The sequence below is a fragment of the Vicugna pacos genome, chromosome 19, assembly GCF_048564905.1.
Source record: "Vicugna pacos chromosome 19, VicPac4, whole genome shotgun sequence".
NCBI classification, from domain to species: domain Eukaryota; kingdom Metazoa; phylum Chordata; class Mammalia; order Artiodactyla; family Camelidae; genus Vicugna; species Vicugna pacos.
This window is the reverse complement of record NC_133005.1, coordinates 45,491,138-45,514,022: the sequence shown is the minus strand read 5'-3', so window position 1 is coordinate 45,514,022 and position 22,885 is coordinate 45,491,138. Positions and strand designations below refer to the sequence as shown.

The window sequence follows — 22,885 nt, the reverse complement described above, 5'->3', positions numbered from 1 at the left end:
GGCGATTGGCGAGAGCGGCCGCTCATCGCCCCGCCAGGCCCGCCCCCGCCCCTGCCGCTCTCTTCCGGCGGAAGCGCCGGCGAGGGATACGCGGGCTAGAGCGGCCCCTATTGTTGCTGTGTCATAGGGGCGCGGCGGCGGCCCCTGGCGGCGGCGCCGGAAACGGCCAGGAGAGCGCGGGCCGAGCGGTGGCCGTTGGACCCGGGTAGCGGGGCGGGGCCGGGCGGGGGCACCTGCGGGGCGAGAGGCAGTCTCGCGGGTTGGCTGTCAGTGCGGGACGCCGGCTCCCGAGACGTAAGAGAGGCCGTCACCGGGTCAGGGGAGGGGGATCCTAGCCCGCTGGGGCCGGGCGGGGCGGCTTTGCGTGCCGTGGGACAGGTGGCCGACCGCAGCCCCGGACGCGGGTGCGTGGACAGCACCGCCGGCCGGACCAGCGGTGGCCTCGAGGGGGCGCGTGCGGCGCACAGCGCGGACTCAGGCAGTGGTCCCGCCCGGCGCCCCCAGACCCCGCTCCACAACGCCCCCGACCCCCCATGACAGTGCGGACGTGGCTGCCCCTCATTCCCTGTCTGTGCGTGCAGCTTCCGGAGGCTGATGAGCGGGGTCAGAACAGAGTGAGGGCCGCGTCCTCCGAGAAGCTAGGCAGAGAAGCGCAAGGGTGCCCTCCCAGCTCTTGCATCTTCCCCGTCGTCTACACGTCTGCCCTGCGGAGCGCTGCGCCCTCCCCTCCCACGCCCAGGCCGCCGGTGGCGCTGGCCACCGCCTCCCCGCGGCAGGGCCTGCGTGCTTCCGTCCCCCCACCCGGCTTGATGGCTTACTGTCTACGTATGCATACGTAGAAGTTTTTACTAAGCTTTTCATAAACGGTATAAAAGGGAAAAGAATCTTTCTTTTCAACGTTTCTAAGATTTATTCATGTTGGTATTCATAGCTCTAACTCACTCATCTTCACTCCTGAATAATATTCTAATGGACAAAGTACCTCAAGTTCTGTATCCATTGTCTTGTGGTCTAAGATTCACTCTTTTTTGTTTGTTTGTTTTGGAAAATATAGCTGTTTTTCATTTAAGAATATTATTTTGTGTTAATAAGAAATGGGTTTGTTATTTTTTAAATTAGTTAATGTGTATTTTAAAATTTCTAATATGGTAATTACCCACAGATAAAACCCACCTACACAAAAGGTCCTTGGTAATTTTTGAGGATCTAAAGGGCTCCAGAGACCGAGGCGGGGAAGGGCCAACGGAAAGCACTGCTGCGGCGTGTGAGCACGTGCACTGCCCACAGACTGCAGCGTGCCACGCTCCATGAAGCCGGGCACGAAAACAAAGCCCAATCTGGCTTCCCTAGAGAGAGGCCGGCAGGCCAGGGGCCACTTGTTCAGTCTTGGAAAGTTAAAAAGCTGCCCCCAGAGGTCACAGGGAAGCCAGCTTTCCAGATACCTGAAGGCAGGGACTTGGGAGGGGCCCCCAAATGAGCACCTCCTCCCCTCAAGCCAAGGGAGCCTGTGTCCTGGGGTGGCTCAAAAAATGCCCAAGCTTTATGCACTTTCAATACTTCCCATGGAAAATCAATAGTAGGAAACAAGATACAGGTGGCCGGGCATCACGCAGGTCAGTCTGTGTGCCCGCCCCAGCCGTGGGCTCTGTGACCCTGGCCATGTGCACCTGACCACCGGCAGCCACAGCAAAACAAAAGAGCAGACGCTGCAGCTCTTCCTGAGCCTCACCAGCCCCCTCCGGTGAAGGGCAGGGTGTGCGGTGCCTGTGGGGCTCAGGAGGGTCCAACACGGAAGTCGGCAAAAAACATGCCCAGACGTTTCACGAGGAGGGTGTACACATGGCCAGACACGCCGGAAAGGCCATGTCACTACTCATAAAGGAAATGCAAATTAAAACACACCTATGGGAATGCTAAAAACACCAGAAAATGCACAATACCAAGAGCCGGGAAGTCTTTGGTGCTGGGAATACAGAACGGCACAGCCATGTGGGAGGACGGTTTGGAGGTGGTTTTTGTTGTTTTCTTTTTTTTTTTTTTAATACCAGACTTTCTTTTTTAGAGCAATTTTAGGTTCACACAAAAACCGAGCAGAAAGCCCAGAGTTCCCATACGCCCCCTCCAACAGCCTCCCCACCACCCACAGCCCCAGACCGATGCACTGGCTGTAATCCAGGCTCCCGCCCAGACATGTCCTGTCGCCCGCGGTTCACATCTGGGTGCACTCGTGGTCTCGTAGCCCCACGGCTGAGACTAACGCTGAAAGGCTCGCCTCCGTCCCGCAGCGCCGCCCTCTGCGCCCTGCCTGCCCGGCCCTCCCTCCTCCGGAGCCCCTGCCAGCCACTGATGATGGTCTTCCAATTTGTTTTTATTGTGGTAAAATACACATAAAGAAAATTTACCGCCTCGATCACTTTTAAGTGTCGAGTTCAGTGGTAGCAAATACGTTCATAGTGTTGGGAAACCGTCACCACCGTCCATCTTCAGACGCTTTTCATCTTGTAGAACTGAAGCTCCGTCCCTTCAACACCAGCTCCCCACACCCAGCCCTCCCGGCACCACCTGCCTTCTGCCTCTGTGAACCTGACTGCTCTCGGCACCGCACATACAGGAGCTGACACAGGCTGTGTCCTTGTGTGACTGCTTTCTTCACTCAGCACAGCGTCCTCACGTTTCATGCGTACTGTGGCCTGGGTCAGAACTTCCTTCCCTTTTAAGGCTGAGTACCCTCCCGCGGCATGTGCGCACAGACCGCAGTTTGCTTGTCCAGCCCTCAGCGTGGGCGCTGGGGCTGCTTCCACGATTCAGCTGAATGATGCGGCTGTGGACGCGAGCGCACAGATGTCTCTTCAAGACCCTGCTTTCAATTCTTTTGAGTAAACACTCACATGGAGTTGCTGGGTCACGTGGTAGTTCTGTCTTTAATTTTTTGAGGAACCACCATTCTGCTGGCCACAGTGGCTGTCATCGTTTCGTTCCCGCCAGCAGCGCGCAATTGCTCCTGTTGCTCCACATGCTCGCCGAAGCCTGCTGCTTTCTGGGTGGCCTTCTGTATTTCTGTTTTCTGTCTTTTTGACAGTAGCCACCTTAACGTGTGTGCGGTGGCCTCTCATTTCAGTTTTCGTCTCTGATGATTCATGAAGCTGAGCATGCTTCCATGTGCATGTTGGCCACATGTGTGTCTTCTTTGGAGAAGTGTTTGGTAAGCTCTTGCTTTTTTTTTTTTTTTTGATGTAAGTACTGGGGCCTGAACCCAGGACTCCGGGTGCGGCAAGCACACGCTCTGCCGCTGCACGCCGGCTCCCCGTCTCACTCAGTTTTGAGTCAGGTTGGTTTTTTATTGCTGCTGCTGTTACTGAATTTGAGGAGGACGCTATATATCCTGGCTATTAATCTGGTAGCAGATGCACGGTTTCCAAACATTTTCTCCCGTCCTGGGGCTGCCTTTTCACTCTGATGATCATGCCTGAAGCACAGAAAATGCTTAGCTTTTCATGCCGTCCCATCTGTCTGTTTTGTTGTTGTTGTTTGTGCCTTTGGTGTCACAGCCAAGGAACTGCTGCCAGATTCCAACTTGGGGGTTTGTGCCCCATGTTCTTGTGAGAGTTTTACTGTTCAGGTCTCACATTTAGATCTTCGACGCATTTTGAGCCAGCTGCCGTTTGCTTTTGTACGCGAGGTCGGCTCAGCGCCGTCCCTCCGCGCGGGGACACCCGGGTCCCTGCACACTTGTTGAGGAGACAGTCCTTCCCCCCCGGGAGTGGTCTCGAAACGCTCGTCACCTAACTGCGCATGACCGTGCTGGCGGTTACGAGATGGTGTGAGCTTGTCAGCTGCACACAGGGCGAGCGTCCCTGAATGGGGGGGCTGGATTCCACTCACCTGCTGTGAAGCTCAGGCGAGCCACGCTTTCCTCCTCAGTGGGTTGGACTGGACGGTAATTGTGGGGATTAAGCACCCAGGACACCAGACCCGGGCTCTGTCAGGGCTCAGGACTCTGTGCTCCCAGCATCAGACACAGCGGAGCCCCGCATCCATGCACCTGGGCCTGCCGAGGGCATTACAGCTGCGTGGACTGTCTGTCCCTTTGCCCGGAGCCACCGTGGCTGCTGGGAACAGTGCCTCCTGCGAAGCACACAGCTTCTGGGCGCCAAGGGCAGCGGTGGGGCACAGGGACCCAGAGTCACTCACACCTCATTCTGGGCATTTCCTGCTTCCAGCCATGGGGTCCGAGCCCCAGGAGAGAGACAGATGGTCAGTCAGGGCTGCCGGCGGCTCAGACAGCCCCGACCTCTTCATCCTTCACGGGGACCACCTGACAGTGTCCCAGGTGTCCCCGAATCCCCTCTGCTGTAATGAGCAGTCTTCTGAAACAATCCGTCCCGTCCGCTGGGCCAGTCCTACAGGACACACAGGCCAAACGCCTGATGCTGTGGCTCGAGGACATGTCCACAGCCCACGCGCAGTCCTTCCCAGAGGGGCCGGGGTCACCGAGATGGTGGAAAATTGTTCAGTGCAAGACAAATGTCAGCTACCGCCCATTTTCAAAGAATCTTTATTCTGAGCTCGGGTTTAAGACTTCTCTCCACGGTTCTGTCCAGTCCCCCAAAAGAATCTGAGAATACAGATGAATATTGACCGTTACTACAGATCGTCAAAGCGTTCAGATCAATCCCCATTCACCAGCATCCCTTCTTGCCTGACACTTCGTGTAGTGCTGGCAGGCTGAACCGTTCAGTGGAGACCAGCCCAGCACACGCACAGCAATGGAGGGAGGCTCCCGTCTGCACGGTCATCCTCCGCGGAGACTGGGTAGCCCTTCCCTAAACGTCTGGGACAGTCGGTTCCCAAAGAGGCAAAGGAGCAGTGTGTCCCGGCAACTCGCACCAAGAGACACCAAGATGGCATTTTCACTCTGCAAAACCCTCACAGGCAGAACGTGGGAGGCGGCGAGGCCCGCCGACGTGCTGCGGGCACGTGCACGGGCTCTGTGATTGGAGGCCCCCAGTCTTCATGCCCACTGTGGACACAGAAGGGTGCTCTGGAAGGTGTCTGGAGGTCTCCATGTTGAGACAGGAGACGCCAGGACTAGGGAGACCTTTCTGCCGACAGAACGCGCCTGTGCGGCCAGACGTCAGTTCCAAGCAGGAGACGGCTCTGCAGGTGCTGCGCCCTCCCCCCGGCCGCGCAGCTTAGCAGGGCGAGGGCGCTGGGGCGTGATTCGGGGAAGCTTACCAGCATTGTACACCGTTTCTTCGTTTCGCTGTTCCTCGTGGAGACGTGGGCCTTGTGAATCTCCCTCTCTGTGGGGAGCACTTTCCCCAGGAGCAGGAGTTCTGCGAGGAAGCTTCTCGCTGGGGTGATGGGAGGGCTGGCTGGCTCTCGGGGAGACTCCCGGCCTTTCTCTCCTCCTGCTCTGATTTCCTGACCTGTGTCCTGATGGGGACCCAGCAAGCAGGTGGCATGTCGCCTGTGCTTGTGGTTAATGCCTCCCCAGCAGTGTAGCTCTGAACTCACTTGACAAGTGGCCGGTGGCCTCGGCCCGGGGCCAGCCCAGGGCTCCCCACAGCCACCAGTGCTGCGCTTGGTGCTTCTCCGAGTGCTGGGCCTGCTGGGCCCACATTGTCTCCTCGCCCCAGATTGTGTGCCGGGCAGATCCTTTCAGAACACAGGCATCATGAGCTTTGGGGACAGTCTGAAAGGGAGACGGTGGCCAGGAAAACCTGCCTGGGGCCACTTCAGGCTTCCGTGTCTCTGTGGCAGCTGTGGTAACACACGGTCACATTCGGCCACCACCCGGCAAGACCTGTGATCCTGCAGAGAAGCAGGGCCACCTCTCCTGTGCCCCTCAGAGCCCAGAGGTAACTTGCAGGGTTCTGGCTTTTGTAGCGAAGCGCGGTGAAGTGGTGAGGGCCAGGGCCTGCTTCTCTGCGACCTTCTCGTCATGGGGCCATGCCCAAGCAAGGAGCCCACCGGTGCCGGTGATGCCCTGACCCTTGACCCCACCCGGAGAACAGTGCCCCTCCTGGGCCAGACCTATGTGGCCCAGCAGCCGAGCCATGACCAGACGCCAGGCGGCCTGTTAAATCCAGCCAGCACCAGCATGTGCCTAACACTCACATTTCCATGAAATGTGCTCTGACATGTCTGCCTCGCATGGCTGACCCCCCCGATGGTTCGCGGTAAGTGTCCACTGAATCAGTGGGCATGTAACTGAATCCCACCTTCAAAGGAGCACAACCAAAACATGAAGTTCCTCGGGAAAAGTGTGCTCTGCTTTTTATCCCCCAAGGATGTCCTGACTTACAGGATGGCTCTAAAGAGCCCCCAGGCCCTTTGTCAAAGCCACAGTCACAATGGGGGCCAATAGCAAGGCCACCACTTCCCACATGGGCCAAACACGCCTGTTGTGGGTGGGCGTCCTTTAAAGAGCATCTTCCATGGAGAAACTTTCTTAGAACCGTAATGGCCGAGCTTCCGTGTCCACAGCCGTCCTGCCCTTTCTCCTTTGACTCTTGAACCAGCCACACTCTGGAACCTGACCTCAGGGAGGACCCAGAGGTGCAAGCCAGACGACAAATTCCTGGAGGTGCCGAAAAACGGGATCCACGGAAGCTGCCAAGCTGCCCAAGTGCCGCTGTTGGAGACGTGTCCTGCGCTGCCCCCTCGGCACCCCTGGCTCACCCCTTCCTGCAGGAGGCTGGCTTGGCTGCGTCTCCCCACTCAGAGGCTGGCAGCTCCCATCCTAGCGCCCAGGTGTCTCAACATCTCCTCTCTGCGTAATGTCAAACCACGTGTCCTCGGAGGCCTCTGCCGGTCGCCAGCCACCCGTGCAGGTCCCATTGGGTACATGCTCCCAGATTTGACACCACACCACGCTCCTGGTCTCCAAAGGGACAGAATCAGCCTTCAGAACAAGGATTCACTTTTCAAAGTGTTTTAATTACAAATGTGGTTTTGGAGCTTGGACACACAATGACGACACCCTCTCGCTGAGAACCCACCGCTCCACACAACTGCGTGTGCACATGCGTGAGACTGTCTTCCATTCAAAGAGCTCTAGCGTGGACGGGGCTGGCTTGTCTGCAGACAGAGGTCGATCACTGGGCGCAGACCGTGCAGAGACGGACGGCACAGCCGGATGCAATCCGCTCGGCCCTCCCCCGGTGCCCGGCCCAGGCCCGTGTGTTCCATACGTGCATGCTGGGGAGACGGGGCCACGAGGGCCGTGGGGACAGGTGGACGTGAGCGAGGACTCCTGCTTGTGGCGGGGCATGGCCTGCGGGGACTGGGGCCCCGGTGACAAGAGGGGCAGCCATGGCCGGAGGCGGGCTCCCTTCAGGGTCGGGAGCCGGCTGGGGACCTTCGGTCAAGGACTCGGTGTAGCGGGCCACCCTCGGTTGTCGTGGTAACGCTTCATTTTGGACAGTGTACGAGTGGTGATTAACACGTACCTTGCTCTTCAGCAAAATACTATTCAAGCAGTTTTAACTTAAATATTTCAAAAGTAATCTTTACATTATTGAAGACTGGTAAAAAATACAGACTCTGACAACTTCTCATTTCTTTCAATCTGACGCTTTGAAAACCTTCACTTTGGGGTCACCACAATTTAGACAGCGACTCCCAGCCTTTGTGAAGCTGCGTGCAGGGTTAGGATCCATCTTTTCCTGTTACTGCTTCACATTCAAACGCTTTCAGAAGCCCTCTGTCGCTGCATGGCAAGGAGGAATGTGGACCCCTGCCTGCTACTTCCTTCAGTTATAACTTTAATAATTAAGAGGGTGCTGTAAGCTAAGCGAGCCCAGCCGGCCTCTGTCACATGAAAGGGAGCTGTAAGAATTTTCCTTTTCAAACCTTAATGGAAATATGATGATCCCAAGTGAAGCTTTATGAAGAGACTGCAACAGTAGTAAAATGTTTGGCAATCAATAGTTAATTAGAATTAAATCCTCAACCAGGGACAGTGCTATCTCCACGAACAGCCCTTGGAAAAGCTGGTTTCTGCCATGACCGAAGGTCAGAGCAGCCGCTCGACAGAGGCCAGCCTCTCAGTCTCGGGTCCGGGGGTCGGTCCAGCCCCTCAGTAGATGTCTGGGCAGCCTGAGAAATCCCGCTCAAAGTAGCCCCCTGTGTACAGCCAGTCGGGGGTCCCGGTATAAGGGTTACTGCCTCGGTGAAACCACCTGCGACACAGAGGAGGTGGTCAGCAAGCCAGCGGACACAGGGACACATGGCTGTTGGTCTTTTCTTCAGCTTAGTGTGACCCCTCTAGGTAGGCAGCACCAGGGTGGGTGTGGGCCCCCCTCTGCCCCAGGTGGGGGGGTTATGTGGACCCCCCTCTGCCCCAGGTGGGGGGGTGGTGTGGGCTCCCATCTCTGCCCCAGGTGGGGGGTGTGGGCCCCCTCACGCCCCCCGGGTGAGTAGGTGTCCATGCCCCTCCCCGCCCGTGGCCAATGGGTGCCTCACCGCGTCTGCCACTCGGCCTCCTCCCTGGCCCGCTCCCGCCGGGCCTCCCTCTGCTTCTCCTCCAGCCGCTCCTTCTCTTGGCTTGCCAGGTCTAGGGCGCAAGCACAGGGTCAGGGTGAGGACTCAGGTGACAGGCATGTCGGGTGCACGTCGAGCAGGCCGGGGGCTGAGACAGCACACACGGGACCCCTCTCCGACCCCAGGTGAGAAGCCGCACTTAGGGGAAGAAACCACAGACGTAAATTCCGTCACAGGAAACCAGGCCTGAGAGCAGGACGCGGCGAGGCCCAGACCTCGGCACAGCGGGCTGGACGGGTAGTGCGTTCCTGGACACCAAGGGCAGGTGGGCGGCTCGGCGGCCTGTCTCCCCTCGGGGCGGCGCCTGTGGTGACCCCCGGGGCACAGCGCAGGGCCACCTCCCTCAGGGATGACGGGCCACCGGACCTTCGACCCTGGGGGGCACTGCTGTGCTGGTTCCCGAGGCACCACCGGCCTCACTGGAAGGAGCGGGGAGCCACCCATCAGCCTCCTCCACAAGCACTTCCTTTACTGGAGCCACCGGGACACACCCCGGTCACACGACAGATGTGGCGCATGGCCTGGCCGACGGCAAGCCACGTGCAGGAAGCAAGCACAGGGGCCCCCGGCCGGTCAGCGTCCTCGCAGAGAGGGGCCAGCGTGGGACCAGCATCTGTCACAGCCCCGGGGCTGACCGGATCAGGGGCTTCCCTGATGCGTGACCTTTTTATTTGAACGTGTGTTTATTCTAATACTTGGAAAACTCTTTATTTTTGATCTAAAGGTTATCGTTAAAACCGGAACTTAAAACAAAACCTTCAATCTGCGTCTGTTTAAACAGAATCATTAACTCCACCCTGGGGGCTGTAAGCCACAAACCAGTGTATTCCCCTTTCTTTCCCCTTCACTCCTCACTTCAACCTGAGTCGTCATTTTCCTTTTTCCTTTCTTTTCTCATATGTAAGTTACAGTGGACAATACACTGATGCGCAGTTGCTAAAGGTCACGCTCCACTTGTAATGATCGCAAAGCGCTGGCTGCACGCCCTGTGCTGCTCGATGCGCCCTTGTTGCTCCTTTTATACATAACAGTCGGTGGCCCTGAATCCCCTGTTGCTCACATGCTGCATGGCTTTTAAATAACATGTCTGGTTTTTGAAATATCACCTTATTCTCTGTCGAACCTACAAAGAAAATAGGAGACTTGGATCTTGTAGGTATTCATTTTCATTCCATGTTTCTAGTAATGCAATCTTATTTATAAGAGGACTGGTCTAGGCCAGGCTAGGCATGTTCTCGTTCGCCACAGGCATCCGGGCAGCACTGTCCTAGAAGGTCTAACGCTTGCTTGTTTAGTTGAACCAACTGCATCCCTCTTCCTGCATCTGCAGGTTCAGCCAGGCCTGGGCGCCCCGGCTCCCCCGCCCCGCCACGCACACGCCCGCCCCTGCCGGAGACGCACCCATGTTGCCGTTCTCCATCCCTCGGATGTCGGGGCGCAGGCGGCAGTCTGTGGGCGCCAGGATCTTCTCCATGCCTGTGTGCAGCTCGTTGAGGCTGACCGTGAAGCTGGTGAAGTTATACATCTGCAGGGACAGGGACAGGGGTGTCGCCATCAACGGTGCCCTCTTCTGTGCACCGCTCACAACTCGAAGCCACAGACACTCTGAACCTCTTCAAAGCAGTGAGCATCACTGGGTCACTGGAGGTGCTCCTGTCAAGGTCGCCCAGGGCAGGACATGTGCTTGCTGGGTTGGCTCTGGGGGCTCCCCTCCAACCCCTGGGGGGTCTCCCTTCTTAGGTTGCCCAGACCCTCACCCTGACTTGCAGTCTGCACGGCTGTCTGCTCAGTCTCCTGTGGTGTCTGAGAGAAACAAACTCAGCACCTCTGACAGCCGGGACCCTGGGACCCGCCTCCCCCTGGACGCCCCCTTCTGTTCTTGCCCAGGGTCCCCTCGCTGCTCAAATGACCCCATGGTGCCCCACGGACAGTGGAGCTCCTGCTCGGGCCCCGGCCGCCCCCTCTGCCCGACCAAGGCCCAGTAGCCACACGGTCCGCCCTGCCCCCCCAGGTCCCTGCTCAACGTCTCCCCGTCCCAAGGAGGCCCACCTGCCACTCCATCAGCACTGACGCCAGCACCCCAGGCCCCACGCCGGCCTGCTCCCCAGGCACCTCCTAACGGCCCGGCCTCCCTGTGGGGCCGGGGGCTGGGTCCTCACCTGCCTCTTCTCTGCTTGTCCCGCCCCCAGCGACTGGGCCCACTCGCGCCGACTCAGTAAATACTCGCAGAGCCAAGGGATGGAGCGCCATTTTTCAACATCAGCTTTTTTTCCCTATTATTTTATACTATCTTGTATTCTACTAAAGTTACAACAGTGGCTGTGCTGAGGTAACGTATTTATCGGTGAATGTTTCATTTTGTTTCCTTTATTTTACACACTGTGCTTTGCTTATAGGATGTGATATAAGAAAAATTTAACGTACGTTGTATATGTATTATATATACAAACAACATACAACTTACACACTAAAATAACGTGTAATTCATTACACGTTATTATATTCAATCATTGCATTATTTTTACATATTCTACATCATTGTATGTAATATAACAAATGTATTAGATGTAACCCAAATTATAAGCGCAATTTTCCAAAATAAGTATCAAAATGTATTTAAGCACCTAAATAGACAAGTCAGAGAGATATCCTCAAAATCAATTTGGAAACTATTTCGGTCAGGTGCTGCCAGTGTAGACCCAGGGCACGCAGTGTGGCGCGGGTACTGTGGTGTGTGCATGGGCCGAGTGTCACCGTGATGCGTTGGGCGGGGTCAGGACCTGGCTCTGTGAGGGCAGGGAGCCCCCAGGTTACAAGGGACTCTCTGCTCTGGGACGATGGCCCGAGGCAGCTGGCAGGCGGGGGGGGGGGCACGCACCTGCGCGGAGTTAGGGGGCCGGGTGTTGACCCTCCAGAGCAGCTTGCTGCCTGGAATGACCTGCACGGTGTCCTGCGCCTCCGGCACGGCGTCCACCACATCGCCATCAGCCTTCTCGGGGACGTCATCCTGAGAGACAGAGCACCCAGTGTGGTGGCCGGAGCGCAGCTCTCCCGGGCTCCCCAGCACCAGCTCCCAGCCCCGCGCAGGGTGAGCACAGAGGACTGCTCGCCCTCTCCTTGGGGGCATGGTCTCCGGAGTCTGACCACCACTGGGTGGGGGGACACCGTCTCAGACAGCTCAGGGTAAATCTCCTGAGCGGTCATGTCTGGGCCGAGGGCCTCCCCACAGGCCGTGGTTCTGCTCTCAGCCGAGAAGGGAGCCATACTGGCTGATTTCACGGTATCTTAGCCTTTCTAGCCCGAACCCCAACTGGAGAGCGCATCTTAATGAAAAGATGCAACTGGGGGAGGGTATAGCTCAAGTGGTAGAGCGCATGCTTAGCATGCACAAGGTCCTGGGTTCAATCCCCAGCACCTCCTCTAAGAATAAATAAATAAATAAGTAAAATTACTTCCCCACCCAAAACAAAACAAAATTTAAAAATTAATATAAGTTACAACTGCACTCATTTGTCAAAATCAGTGGGACCTGGAGAAGGAAGAGCGAGGTCATTCAAGCAGCCGTTAGGAGAGCACACTGAGACGGTGGCAGACTCGACCAGGGACGCCCCCCCAACCCGGTGCAGGGCCTGGCACCGCTGCCCGTGGGGGTGTGGTTTGATGCCAGAAGCTGAGGAAAGACACAGCTCAACGAGAGGTGTCCACAGAACCTCCATCTCATCCTGAGGTTGCCCAAAGGAGCAAGAAAGCTAAGCCAATGCTTAGGAGACATCACTAAGCAGATTCAACGTTCTACTGTAGAGTTTTAAATGGAACTTTGTTTTAACTTAAAAGAGCATTATTTTAAAAGACGTCTAACGGCACACACGAAATAACACGATATTAAAACACACTGAAAGTCCTAGCAGAGGTTGAATATTTTGTTAGATAAATATTGAATACCTGGGGTTTGGTACATTCTAATTTATTATCTAGAAAAAAATGACACCTCTTTTGAACTGACTCCCAATTTTAGGCTCAAGAAGAACTAGTCTTAAGGTAATCAGTATTTCAAAATATGCTCGCCAAAATCTTCCGACTGCTGGATATGTGGCCTGGTCTTCAGAAGTGAAAACGCAGAGATGACATTCACGTGACATTTAATAGGTCAAAGCTAACAGGGTGCGGGGAGACAGGAGATTTATCAGTAAGTACCCAGGAAAAAACGGCCCAGAGGGATAGATGCTCAGAAGGATGAGCCCCAGGGAAGCCGGGCCGGGGTTCCAAGGGCAGCCTCACACGGCCAGGATGCAGGCAAACTCCCCGCCTGCCGAGACTCAGGCAGACGGGCACCTCACTCTTAGACGGGGCTCTGCGCATCGCTCCTTCCCAGCCAGGCTGCAAAGGCCCTGCACCCCCAGTGAGGGGCAGGCACGGCCACTCCCCAGAGCTGGCCTCCAGCAGGGCCGGCCCGGGCCATCGGATGGGCCCCCCCGCCCCGCCGGGGACGCCCACACCGGCAGCCCCTTACCGGCCTCACCTTTCTCAGGGAGTCGCCTCTCCTCTCCTGCTTCCTGAAGGACTCGTAGGCACCAGGGTCCACGCCCCACAAACACTCCGTCCACTTGCCATAGATCATAAAGAGCTTCTTCCTGCTGTGGTCAAAGGGGGAGTTTTAAAACCAAGTTCACAGCAGTTATAAACTCTTCATCTAAGCAAGCAGCACCTTAATTTTGACCATGGACTAAGTCCCTGTTCTGGCATGTCTTCTTATGAACTTCAGGGAGATCACTGGACACAAAAGCAAAGGTGGAACGCTGCATTCTAGCATCTCTTTTCATGCCGTTTGAAACTGACTATTCGTGCTCACACCAAAGCAGAAATGCAGAAATGAAGGTACAAAATCCAGAAGGGAGGAAGACAGGCTGCGGGCACAGGGCGGGGGCAGGTGTGAAACAGCTGACGCGCCTGATTACTGCCTCAAAGACACGCCACAGTTCCACATGCCGCGCGTCCTGCAGCCCTTTTCTATAAATGCCACGCACAGCCCTTCTGCTCAGCTGACACTGTCTTATCTTCATGACCACAGGCGGACGCCCCTGTCGGCACCCGCCTGCACTTTTCATTTAGCAATAACCTCCAGAGATCTTTCTAGATCAGCCACCAGGAGCTCTCAGCCTGGTTCCAAAGGAACAATGCCAACCGTGTTGGGCCCTTGTTTTTCTTTTTTGCCTCTGCCTGGAGGGGAGAGAACACAGTGGCCACTCCATCCCTGGAAATTCTGCTCCACCAGCTACAGGACATACCAGGAGGGCACCTGTGTCCCGGAGGCTCGGCCCGGAGAGCTGGCAGGTGGGGAGTCGTGGCCAGCTTCCTGCAGCAGCCAGCTTGGAGGACTTTAGGAAGGAGCTCAGTCCAATTTGGGGTGGAAAACCAGAAACTCAGATCTGGGTCTGCACGGCTCGCTGAGGGCTGGGGGGGCGTGGCCCTGATGTCGTGTCCGCGGATGCGCTGACCAGCCTCTCCCTGGGCAGATTCCGCAGGGAGAGGCCACTCACAGAGCTGTCCACGCTGGTCCCACCAACAGGACCACTGTCCTGTGAGGTCCGCACACTGAGCCCTGACGCATTTCAATGGGTACAGTGGTCTGACCTTGAGTCTAGAGGCATGTTAAGGCCATCTGAACAAATGAATGCCTGGCACCAGGGTGGGTGGAGCAAGAGTGCCCACCGCTTTGGCCTGGAGACTTGTTTCTGCTGGAGAATGTACAGACGTTAGGGGCTGGGAGGAGTCTGACAGCCATTATATGGCCCAAACTACTTACTGAAAAAAAAGAGAAATTTGAGACCTAACACATGAGGTAACTAACTGGGGGAAACCCAGAAAATTTGTTAAAATAGTACTGGCCATTCCTCTGCTCCCCAAACCGCTGGAAGACTCCGGCTCACAGATGGACAGGCAGCCACACGAGCACAGTGCTCGTCAGCGGGGCTTCGCGTCTCGCCTGACAGCAGACAAGCGAGGCCAGCAGGAGGAGGACACGCAGGGTCAGACTCTAAAACCTCGCTCTGCCTGTGCGGCCGTGGCGCCGGCAACAGGGAGACGTCTGACCTCTCACGTCCAGTTCATCACAGCCAAACAGGCCCAGATCTCTCACCCTCAAGAGCGGGGAGCCGCTCCATCACGCACCGAGAAATCACACCTAGCTTAGCCCTGTCTCCTTTGTGCTCAGCGAAGAAATGCTGTTTCCTGAACAAGAGTCGTAACTTTTCTACCACGGACAGACGTCCCCCTCACAATGCCATCTTTCGTGGAGAACGCACGCGGCACTGCACCCCGTGATCCAACCCACGTGCGGACCTACTTTTTGTCTTGAATGTAGCCTTCCACTTTGTGAAGTTCCTTTCCAAACAGTCCACATGGTTTAAAGTGAAGCACACACTTGTCTCCAGTTCTGTGGGAAAAACAAACACAGGCTTCTATTGTGGCCACCACACGTCCAGAAAAGGTAAAGAGAGAGAGAGAGCGTGCGCAGGCGGGTGCTGCCCGGCACAGGGGCAGCGCGGTGAGTGACCGCAGACAGGCACGGGGACCTTCCCGGGTGATGGCAATGTCCTAGCATGGCCTTGTGGTGACGGCTACACAATTCAGAACGTTTCCTAAGAATCATCTGAATGTCCACTTTAAGTGGGTGGATTGTATGATACATAAATTATATCTCAACGAAGCTGTTAAAAAACAAAGCCAGCCAGCCAGGAGCTTCCAGGAGTACAAGGCAAGGCAGGCTGGACAGTGGGCAAGCCTTCTCACTGGCGATCACACGGATCTGCAGTGCAGGTTACAACATCAAAGCAGATGAACGGCTGTGACTGCGAGCAGAGCGAGCACCCATGTGGCGCGCTGCTGGCGGCTCCTGCCGATGCCGATCAGAATCAGCTCCAGCCGCCACCCGCGTGAGGTCTCCTGCCTGAAGCTGAGGGGCACGAGCGATGGTGGGGGGACCCCGAGGAGCCCGGAGGAGCAGGAGAACACGGCCTGGGGTGCAGCAGGCACCACGGGGCGCCCCGGGGCCGTGGCCGCTACCTGTGGTTCACGATCTCCACCGTCCCGTACTGTTCTATCCAGAGCTTCCCGATGATCACGTTGTGCACACAGCAGGTGGGGTTGGTCCAGGTGTAGGCTTCGTTATGTCTGAAACAAGCCCAAGAACAGGTGCATCAGAGGCCAGCAAAGCAAAGACACTGTGTGACCTCAAAAGCAAAGTACCAGACGGAATTAAACCGTAATTGACTTAAAACCTGGCGAAGGGCAGAACACTGCTTTGAACTCCCTCCAACAGCAGCTAATGTTTCACGTTTGTTTGAAATGTCCTTCTTTCCTTTGTAGCATCAACAAAGCTTTCTACTTCAATGTCGAGACACATTAATAAGCAATAAAAGGCAGACGAAGACAAGAGGCTTCCTGTGAAGTTGCCAACAGAACAGCCCCTCAGCCCCGTCCTGCGGGAGCAGCGCGGTCCTGGGCACCTGGCCCTGGCGGCCCGAGGCGCCGTGCGGGGCGGGGAGTGGGGGCTGGGCGTGCACACACCTCTCCACCAGCCTGCGTCCTCCCCAGACGCCTCCCCAGGAGAAAAGAAACCCCACAAACGTGAGGGGAGCAGACCACCAGGCCCGGGGCTGCGTCAGAGCTGTAACCGAGGGCGGAAGCCGCGAAGCACACTGGCATTTCGTGACGAATATTTGGATTTCCTTGAATTTCCCAGCAGAACCCAGAAGGTCTGCAACTTTCCAGCTCCCCACGCCTCCCCTGAGAAAGCCAAGACCACGCGGGACAAGCACATCTCCCTGAAGGGGCTGCCCTCCCCGCCGAGGGACTTCTGCCCGAGGTGCACGGGGCAGGGGGGCAGTACTGGGGAGATAGGGCTCCTCAGCCAGGGGGGCCCCAGGAAGCAAAACCACACCAGGAGCTTCCTTACAGGCCCACCCCTCGGGGAGCTGCTGCGCACCTGGCCTGGACTGAGTCTGCGACGGGCCTGCCACACCACGCGGCTGCGAGACTCGAGACTCGGGTTTGGCCGAGGCTCTGAGCGACATGGGATGGGGAGTGCTGAGGTGGGACTGAAGATGCACAGGCGGCGCGGACATGGTCCCTGCTGCTCCCCCTCCTGGAGTTTGAGCCCCACGTCACCCCTTCCTACACTCGTCCAGGGCTGGTCTGAGAGCTGACAGATGTGTGGGGGGCGGTTAAGGTGACGGCCACTCCTGAGACTAGGTCAGGTCCTGGTGCCACTCCCCACAGTGGTCCTGGCCCTGGGGGTGGCAGCGCTGCGTCTGAACAGCCCTATGAAGAGGCGGGCAGCCAGGACCTGAGGGCTCCGGCTGGCAGACAAAAAGCAAGCTGGGAAGCAGACGTTCCGTCTGGCCCGCGGCCTGACTGCACCCCCACGGGACCCCGACAGACACCCCGCCCCGCCCCTAGGAGCTGCATGCGCCCAGACCGCCGGGGTAGGGGAGAGGATGGGCGGGTGCAATCAGCACGGACTTTATAAGGAGAGCTCTCCAAGGATCAGCCCGGCCCCGGCGGAGTCTCCAGCCCAGAGCTCTCCTTGGAAGACGTCTCAACCGCGGGAAAGGCTGCCCACCCCAAGAACACGCACGAGCCCTCAGCCAGAGGGCATCCCTGTCCTCAGCGGAGGTGGATCTCCTCCCGCTTACCTGAGCAGCTCCAGCGTGATGGTGCCCCGCGGCTCGGCCTCCACGCTCTTGCCCCAGAACCTCAGCTTCGGGTAGATGGAGCCGTGGAACAGGAAGTCCCGGTGCAGGCCCTCCGAGTAAAATGCGCTGACGGGGGGGTGGTGGCTGACCTGCTCGGAGATAAACCTGAACCCCAAATCTTCCCTGGGTACAAAAACAGGAAAAGAAGGGGAGGGGCAGGAGGGACAGTGACAGAGCCTCATCAGCGCCAGCAAAACCCAGTGAGGTCAGCCCAGCACCCCCTGCCCCCCAGTGCAGCCACAGCTCGACCCACAGGAGCCCCACCCCCGAGTCTGGGAGGGGCCTGGGATGATGGGGCCACGCTGGGCTGCCACACGTGGCAGATACCTGACACTGCCCTCGACGTCACAGGTGGCCTAACGCTGACCACACACACGCGTGCACGCGTGCACACACACTGTGCCTCCAGGGCCAGCATGAGCCCTACACAGGAAAATGATGGTGCGGAGAGGCCTTCCACCCTGGCCCTCTGCTCAGCCCCCACACAGGCGAACAAGCAGCTCTTAGAACCAGTGACTCAGAGGCCTGAGAGCAAACTGTCATCCTAGCTTCGAGGGACACCCACTGCACAATAAACTCAGAGAAGGACCTCACAGCCTTCCCGAGGGGGCTCCTCTCCAGCCTTCTTCCAAGGCTCCTGGATTTTTTGTGATGAGATGTCTTATGCCCCAAGATATTTCTGGCCAGGAAATAGGATTTTTAGTGCAGTCTCTTTTTCAATAAAAATGTCATTTTTTAATTGTTCCAGAACTGTGAATACACCTACAGTTGTAGTCATTAAAAATTATAAAAGCTAAACCACATAATTACTAGCTTAACTGGAATCAGACTTTCCAATCATTACAGAGGAAAGAAAGTTGAAGAAATTAGATTTTAAAAGGTTGCCTACCAAAGTATGTAATTTACAAAATGAATAGATGTCTAAGAAAAGAAAGTGTTATTTTTAGCTCCCCAAGAGCAATCCTAAGGAGGAAAAGACACTGGTGAGCGACTGGGTTTAGTCGTGTCGCTCCCCAGACAGGGGGATGGCTCCATCTCGCACGCACCAGGCGCGGAGACGCCGGTGGGAGCGGGACCTGCCGGAGTCTGAGACGTGGCTGTCTCCTGTCAGTCTGTGGAACTGCGTTCAGCCCGAGTCAAGCCCGGAAAGAGACGAACAATCAGGGGTCACGCTGGACTCGGCGTCTGGAGTCGTTCACGTTTTTTTTAACACATCTGCTCACTTTCCGGTGTCCAGAATTTTTTTCGTATTATGCTTTGATTTCTCTTTTCACATATTGCAATGATGCTGCTAATAAACCAAAATGCTAACAATCTTCCAGCAGCTGGATGAGAAGACTTTCCGACACAGGCACAGAAGCACACTGAGCGGAGGGAGGAGACCGTCGCTCAGCCCAAGCGTGCCGGGCAGGAGGGACACTGCATGAGGTCAAGACCAACAGGTCCCCTTGAGAGCGACACTCCAGGCCAGTCTCCCCTCGCCTGCAAACTGAAGACACAGGACTGTCCCTCCTGCCGTGACGTGCCGGGACCCCAGGTCCCTGCTGAATCCCTCCGTCACCTACCGAGGAGCCCCACACAGCACCCGCCGCGCTTCCTCCCAGCTCGGCCCGCCCTGGGTCTGTGGAGGAGGGGCCAGCAGCCGAGCCGGCCAGAACAGAGGAGAACTTGCATTGATGACATTTGAGTCGTTTTCCCAACTTGGTAAGCGACATGTACACAGGTGTGCGGGCCACCCTCGTTACTGAAGATGCCAGTTTTAGACTCTTTGCACACCTAAAGAGTGCCCGTTTTAACCAGACCAGCATCCCCAAATCCCACAATCACCACCAATGGAAAACCCTTAATAATACACATGCAATAAAGAACCCAAAACCGCAGCCAGAAGTTTCAGAGAAACTACATTTCTCTGAATCCCAGATGTGTCAGTCACACAATACCCGTTCTTTGCTTTCTGAAAGAAAGAAAAGATGCTGTGAGTTGCAGCGCGTGGAAGCGCTCGGGCGTGGAGACGCAGCCGCCCCACGCTCCGCTCCGCTCCCCCGTTCCTGCATCGAACGCGTCCTTCTGCTCCTACGTGTTTCTTTCTCGGGTCCTGTTATGTCATTAACACGACCCCCTCGTGTGTGAAGCACCTCCCGCCCCCAGTGTCCCCAGCCCCTCAGTTCGAAGGGCCTGTTCTCAGCGCGGAGACATCAATGCTCGTCTGTCACGGAGGGTCCCACACGCCAGACCCTCCAGAAGCGCCCGGTGCCCTTACCTGACCAACTCGTACGTCTCTCCCAAGAGTGGATTGAACGGCTTGCCGGTCCTCTCCCACTGGGAAGCCACAGCCGACACGGCGAAGGCAGCCACAGACTGGAAACAAGCACAGGGCGGTGAGGGGCAGCTGTCGGGACGCGGCCGGGCTGCGAAGGCGCCCCGGCACCTCCTCCCGGGGACTTCTCAGCCTTCCACTTGTGACACATTTGAAACCACAGCACTTCCGAGGAAACGGTGTTTATCACCCACCACTTCCTCAAAGCCACAGACAGCAAGCCATTGCCTCTCACCCCTCCAGCCCGGGCCTCCCTTCCTCGCAGGCCCTGCCTGTCACACATGCACACACCTACAGACACGCACGCACGCACGCGCGCACACGGGGCGGGGGTGCTGAAAGGACCCAGAGGGGCCGAGTGCCAGCCCTGCCACCCCTGCAGCTCCCTGGGCCCAGCCCACAGGTGGCTGCGACACCCGATGCCACACCCTGGAGAACGTGCCTGTACACAGGCCCAGCCGCTGGGCAGGACAGCTCGGCGCATCGTGGGAGCTATGCCGGCCCTCCTCCCAGCGTCCCACTGCCGTGTGCCCGGGTCCCTGGCCCAGTGAGACCACTTGAATGGCAGGTGCCATGTCCACTCAAGGCTACGGTCTGCACCCAACCGGGCACGGTCCCTGGTGCCCCCGCAAGGAGCCCACCGCCCACCTGCATCCTTTCCAGGGGCTGGGCCTGGCAGGAGGCTTTGTGAATGAGGTACACGTGCTCCATGTACTCCGTGATCCGCTGCAGGAAACTCAGGGGCTCGTTGAAGGCGATCGGCATTGTGATCTTGGACAGCTCCTGGAAAGAGTGGGGGACTGGTGATCGGCAGGCTCTCCCCAGACACCAGGCCCCACACCCGCCTCTCCCTGAGCATCACTTCGGGGGCCACAGCCACCTGCCCTGGACAAGATCTTAAGGATGCTGGGAGGGACAGCTGCCTCCCACACGCTGGTGCCCAGTACCCTCCACATCTCCTCCGGCATGGCCCATGCCCACGCGTGGCATGGGACCACAGGAGCTCCAGGACAGACCGCCCCACCCCAATGTGCTCTCCACACAACCTCCAGTTCTATGGTCCTAAAGCATCATTTGAAACCATCACCCCCGGGTGACCTGGACACCCCCAGCCCAGCAGGGGAGACCCCCAAGGTAGCCCTGCTCTCAGGCACCTTGAGGGCACAGGAAGCGGGCAGCCCTGGCCTTCACGTGGCCACAGTGAGAGGGGAAGCAGGGAGGGTGCGGGGCACCATGGGAGCCAGTGTCCGGGAAGGCATCACTCAGGGACTTTGAGAAACAGAGGTCCCTCCAGGAAGAGGACAGCTTCTCAAGGAAGGGCAGGGCAGGGGCAGAGCAGGGGCCGGGGGAGAGCTGGTCAGAAGGGAGGGAAAAGGAAGGGGGGAAAAGTAACGCGGCAGCCGTGAAGCCAGGGCACATGCTGGCCCTGCTCACATCAGGAGAAAAGGAAATAAATGAATGTGGAGTCTCCATTCACACTCCCTCAAGTGTCAAATCGCTAAACCCTCGACCCTGCCCGTCGGCAAGGCTGTGCGGAACCAGGACCCCACACCTGCTGCTGGGAATGCAAAATAATGCAGCCTACAGGGCAGGGCGGGGGACTCTGGCCACACCAGCAAGCCTGCACACCCCTCATCCCCTGGTCCAGCCGTCCCACGTGCAGGAGCCTACCCCGCCGTTCCTCCAGCAAACACACATCAGAAGGCCATAAAGGACCCAGTCGTCCCACCACAGGGCCCCGACGCAGCCCAGCAGCCCAGCAGGGCTGGCACAGCGCGGTGACCCGAGGAGCATGGCTGGGAAACGGGCAGAGAGAAGCCCCTCGTCCATCTACAGAACCAAGGGGACCGCTCCGCCAACTTTCTCAGCCGCAGAGAGAGCGACCAGACACTTAGCAGCCACCTCTCCATTAGGAGGGAAGGGAGGCTGCGGGGAGGGCAGGGGGCAGGAAGTAAATTCCTGGAATACTCCTCATTTGAGAGACTTGACTTTGGACTTACACGTTTAAAACAAAATTAAATTTAGAGAAGCCACCTCCAGACACCACAAATAAGATGAGACAAACAAACCCGCACCGCCCGCCTGGGGCCCGACTGCCCAGAGAAGAGCCGCTCTGGAGAGCCAAGGGCAGGGCCCGGTGCCACCCCAAGGACAAGGGCGGCAAAAGCCACAGCCGTGCTCTGCGTCCTGGCACACGGTCGCTGGCGCTGCCCCGGCTCCCAGGACCCTCACATCGGGGACACAGCACTGAGCCTTAGCTTTGCGCGGTTCTGAACCCACCAGCGCCAGTGTTGTTAGAAACTGGGATTGTCGGTGCGGAAGAAGAGGGAAGAGGCGAGGTAAGTCCTGGAGTCCCAGACTTGAAGCATCGTTGAAACAAATTAAAACAGTTCCTAACTCAGTCCCCTGAAAAGACCTAGAAACAAGACCGACCCAGCAGCCCCCTGGGCCCAGCCGGGGTCCTGAGCTCTCTGCCTGGACAAGAAAGGCACCAGACGAGCCAGAGGCATCTTCTGTAAAGGACCACGGGCGGACTGAGGAGGCTCCCACGGCCAGAGACGGAACCACTTGTGGACTGGAGCGCATCCCAGAGGTTTCACTCCACGAGTTGGCTGGGTTCACCAGCCATGCTGGGCAATGCCAGGAAACCAAACACGTCATCCAAACGCTTTGACAAAGAGGAGGGCTCACTCAAGGATCCCAGCCTTCTTACGCAAGCCACAGTCACGGCAGAGGAAGGGAACCTTCTCATCATCGCAGTATTCCAGGCACTGCACGAAGACGGACAGGGTTCATGTGGCCCAGGCTGCAGCTTACAGTCAGTTAAGGGGTCTAGGCTGAGTATCCACGGCTCTTAAATTCAGAGGAAGAGCGACAGGAGCGTCTCGTGATGGAAGGACCCAAACGGGTCCACACACAGACCACAACACACACGAGATTCTCGCTGAGACAACTGGAAACCCCCACACAGAGTGGATATCTGATGATACCAAAGAATTATGTTACTTTTTAGAGGAGGGTAATAGTAACATGGTTGTTTTTAAAAATCCCTATCCTTCAGCGATAGGTAAGAAAGGTGTCTGGAATTTGCTTTGAAATACCAGGGCAGGCAGTGGTGGAGGCACAGGTGTGCTCAGCCCAGACTGACAGCGGTGGGGGCTGGTGATGCGGGGCGGGGGGGGGTGTTGTTATACGACCCGGCTACTTCTCTATGCCTTGGCAATCGCCCATTTTCTCCAGTCTACGGCTGTTTCCGTGAGTTGATGAG

At 57.2% G+C, this 22,885-nt stretch overlaps 1 protein-coding gene and 1 long non-coding RNA gene across 7 annotated transcripts in view; one reads left to right on the top strand and one right to left on the bottom strand.

Moving 5' to 3' along the window:
* Positions 1–252: 252 nt before the first annotated feature.
* On the top strand, positions 253–1,074 carry LOC140687494 (uncharacterized). The gene is made up of 2 exons (XR_012061893.1): positions 253–294; positions 582–1,074. It is a non-coding gene; the product is annotated as an uncharacterized lncRNA (long non-coding RNA).
* Positions 1,075–7,913: 6,839 nt separating this feature from the next.
* The window catches only part of OSBPL2 (oxysterol binding protein like 2), a 36,155-nt gene continuing 21,183 nt past the window's right edge, over positions 7,914–22,885 (bottom strand). For all 6 annotated transcript variants that reach the window (XM_072944533.1, XM_072944537.1, XM_072944536.1 and 3 more), the window contains 10 exons: positions 20,266–20,400; positions 19,561–19,658; positions 17,241–17,423; positions 15,610–15,717; positions 14,891–14,980; positions 13,067–13,181; positions 11,426–11,554; positions 9,949–10,072; positions 8,470–8,560; positions 7,914–8,186 (listed from right to left, as the gene is read on the bottom strand). In XM_072944533.1, coding sequence (XP_072800634.1) covers positions 8,084–8,186; positions 8,470–8,560; positions 9,949–10,072; positions 11,426–11,554; positions 13,067–13,181; positions 14,891–14,980; positions 15,610–15,717; positions 17,241–17,423; positions 19,561–19,658; positions 20,266–20,400 — 1,176 coding nt within the window. In that variant the 3' untranslated portion in view covers positions 7,914–8,083. The remainder of the gene's footprint in view (positions 8,187–8,469; positions 8,561–9,948; positions 10,073–11,425; positions 11,555–13,066; positions 13,182–14,890; positions 14,981–15,609; positions 15,718–17,240; positions 17,424–19,560; positions 19,659–20,265; positions 20,401–22,885) is intronic.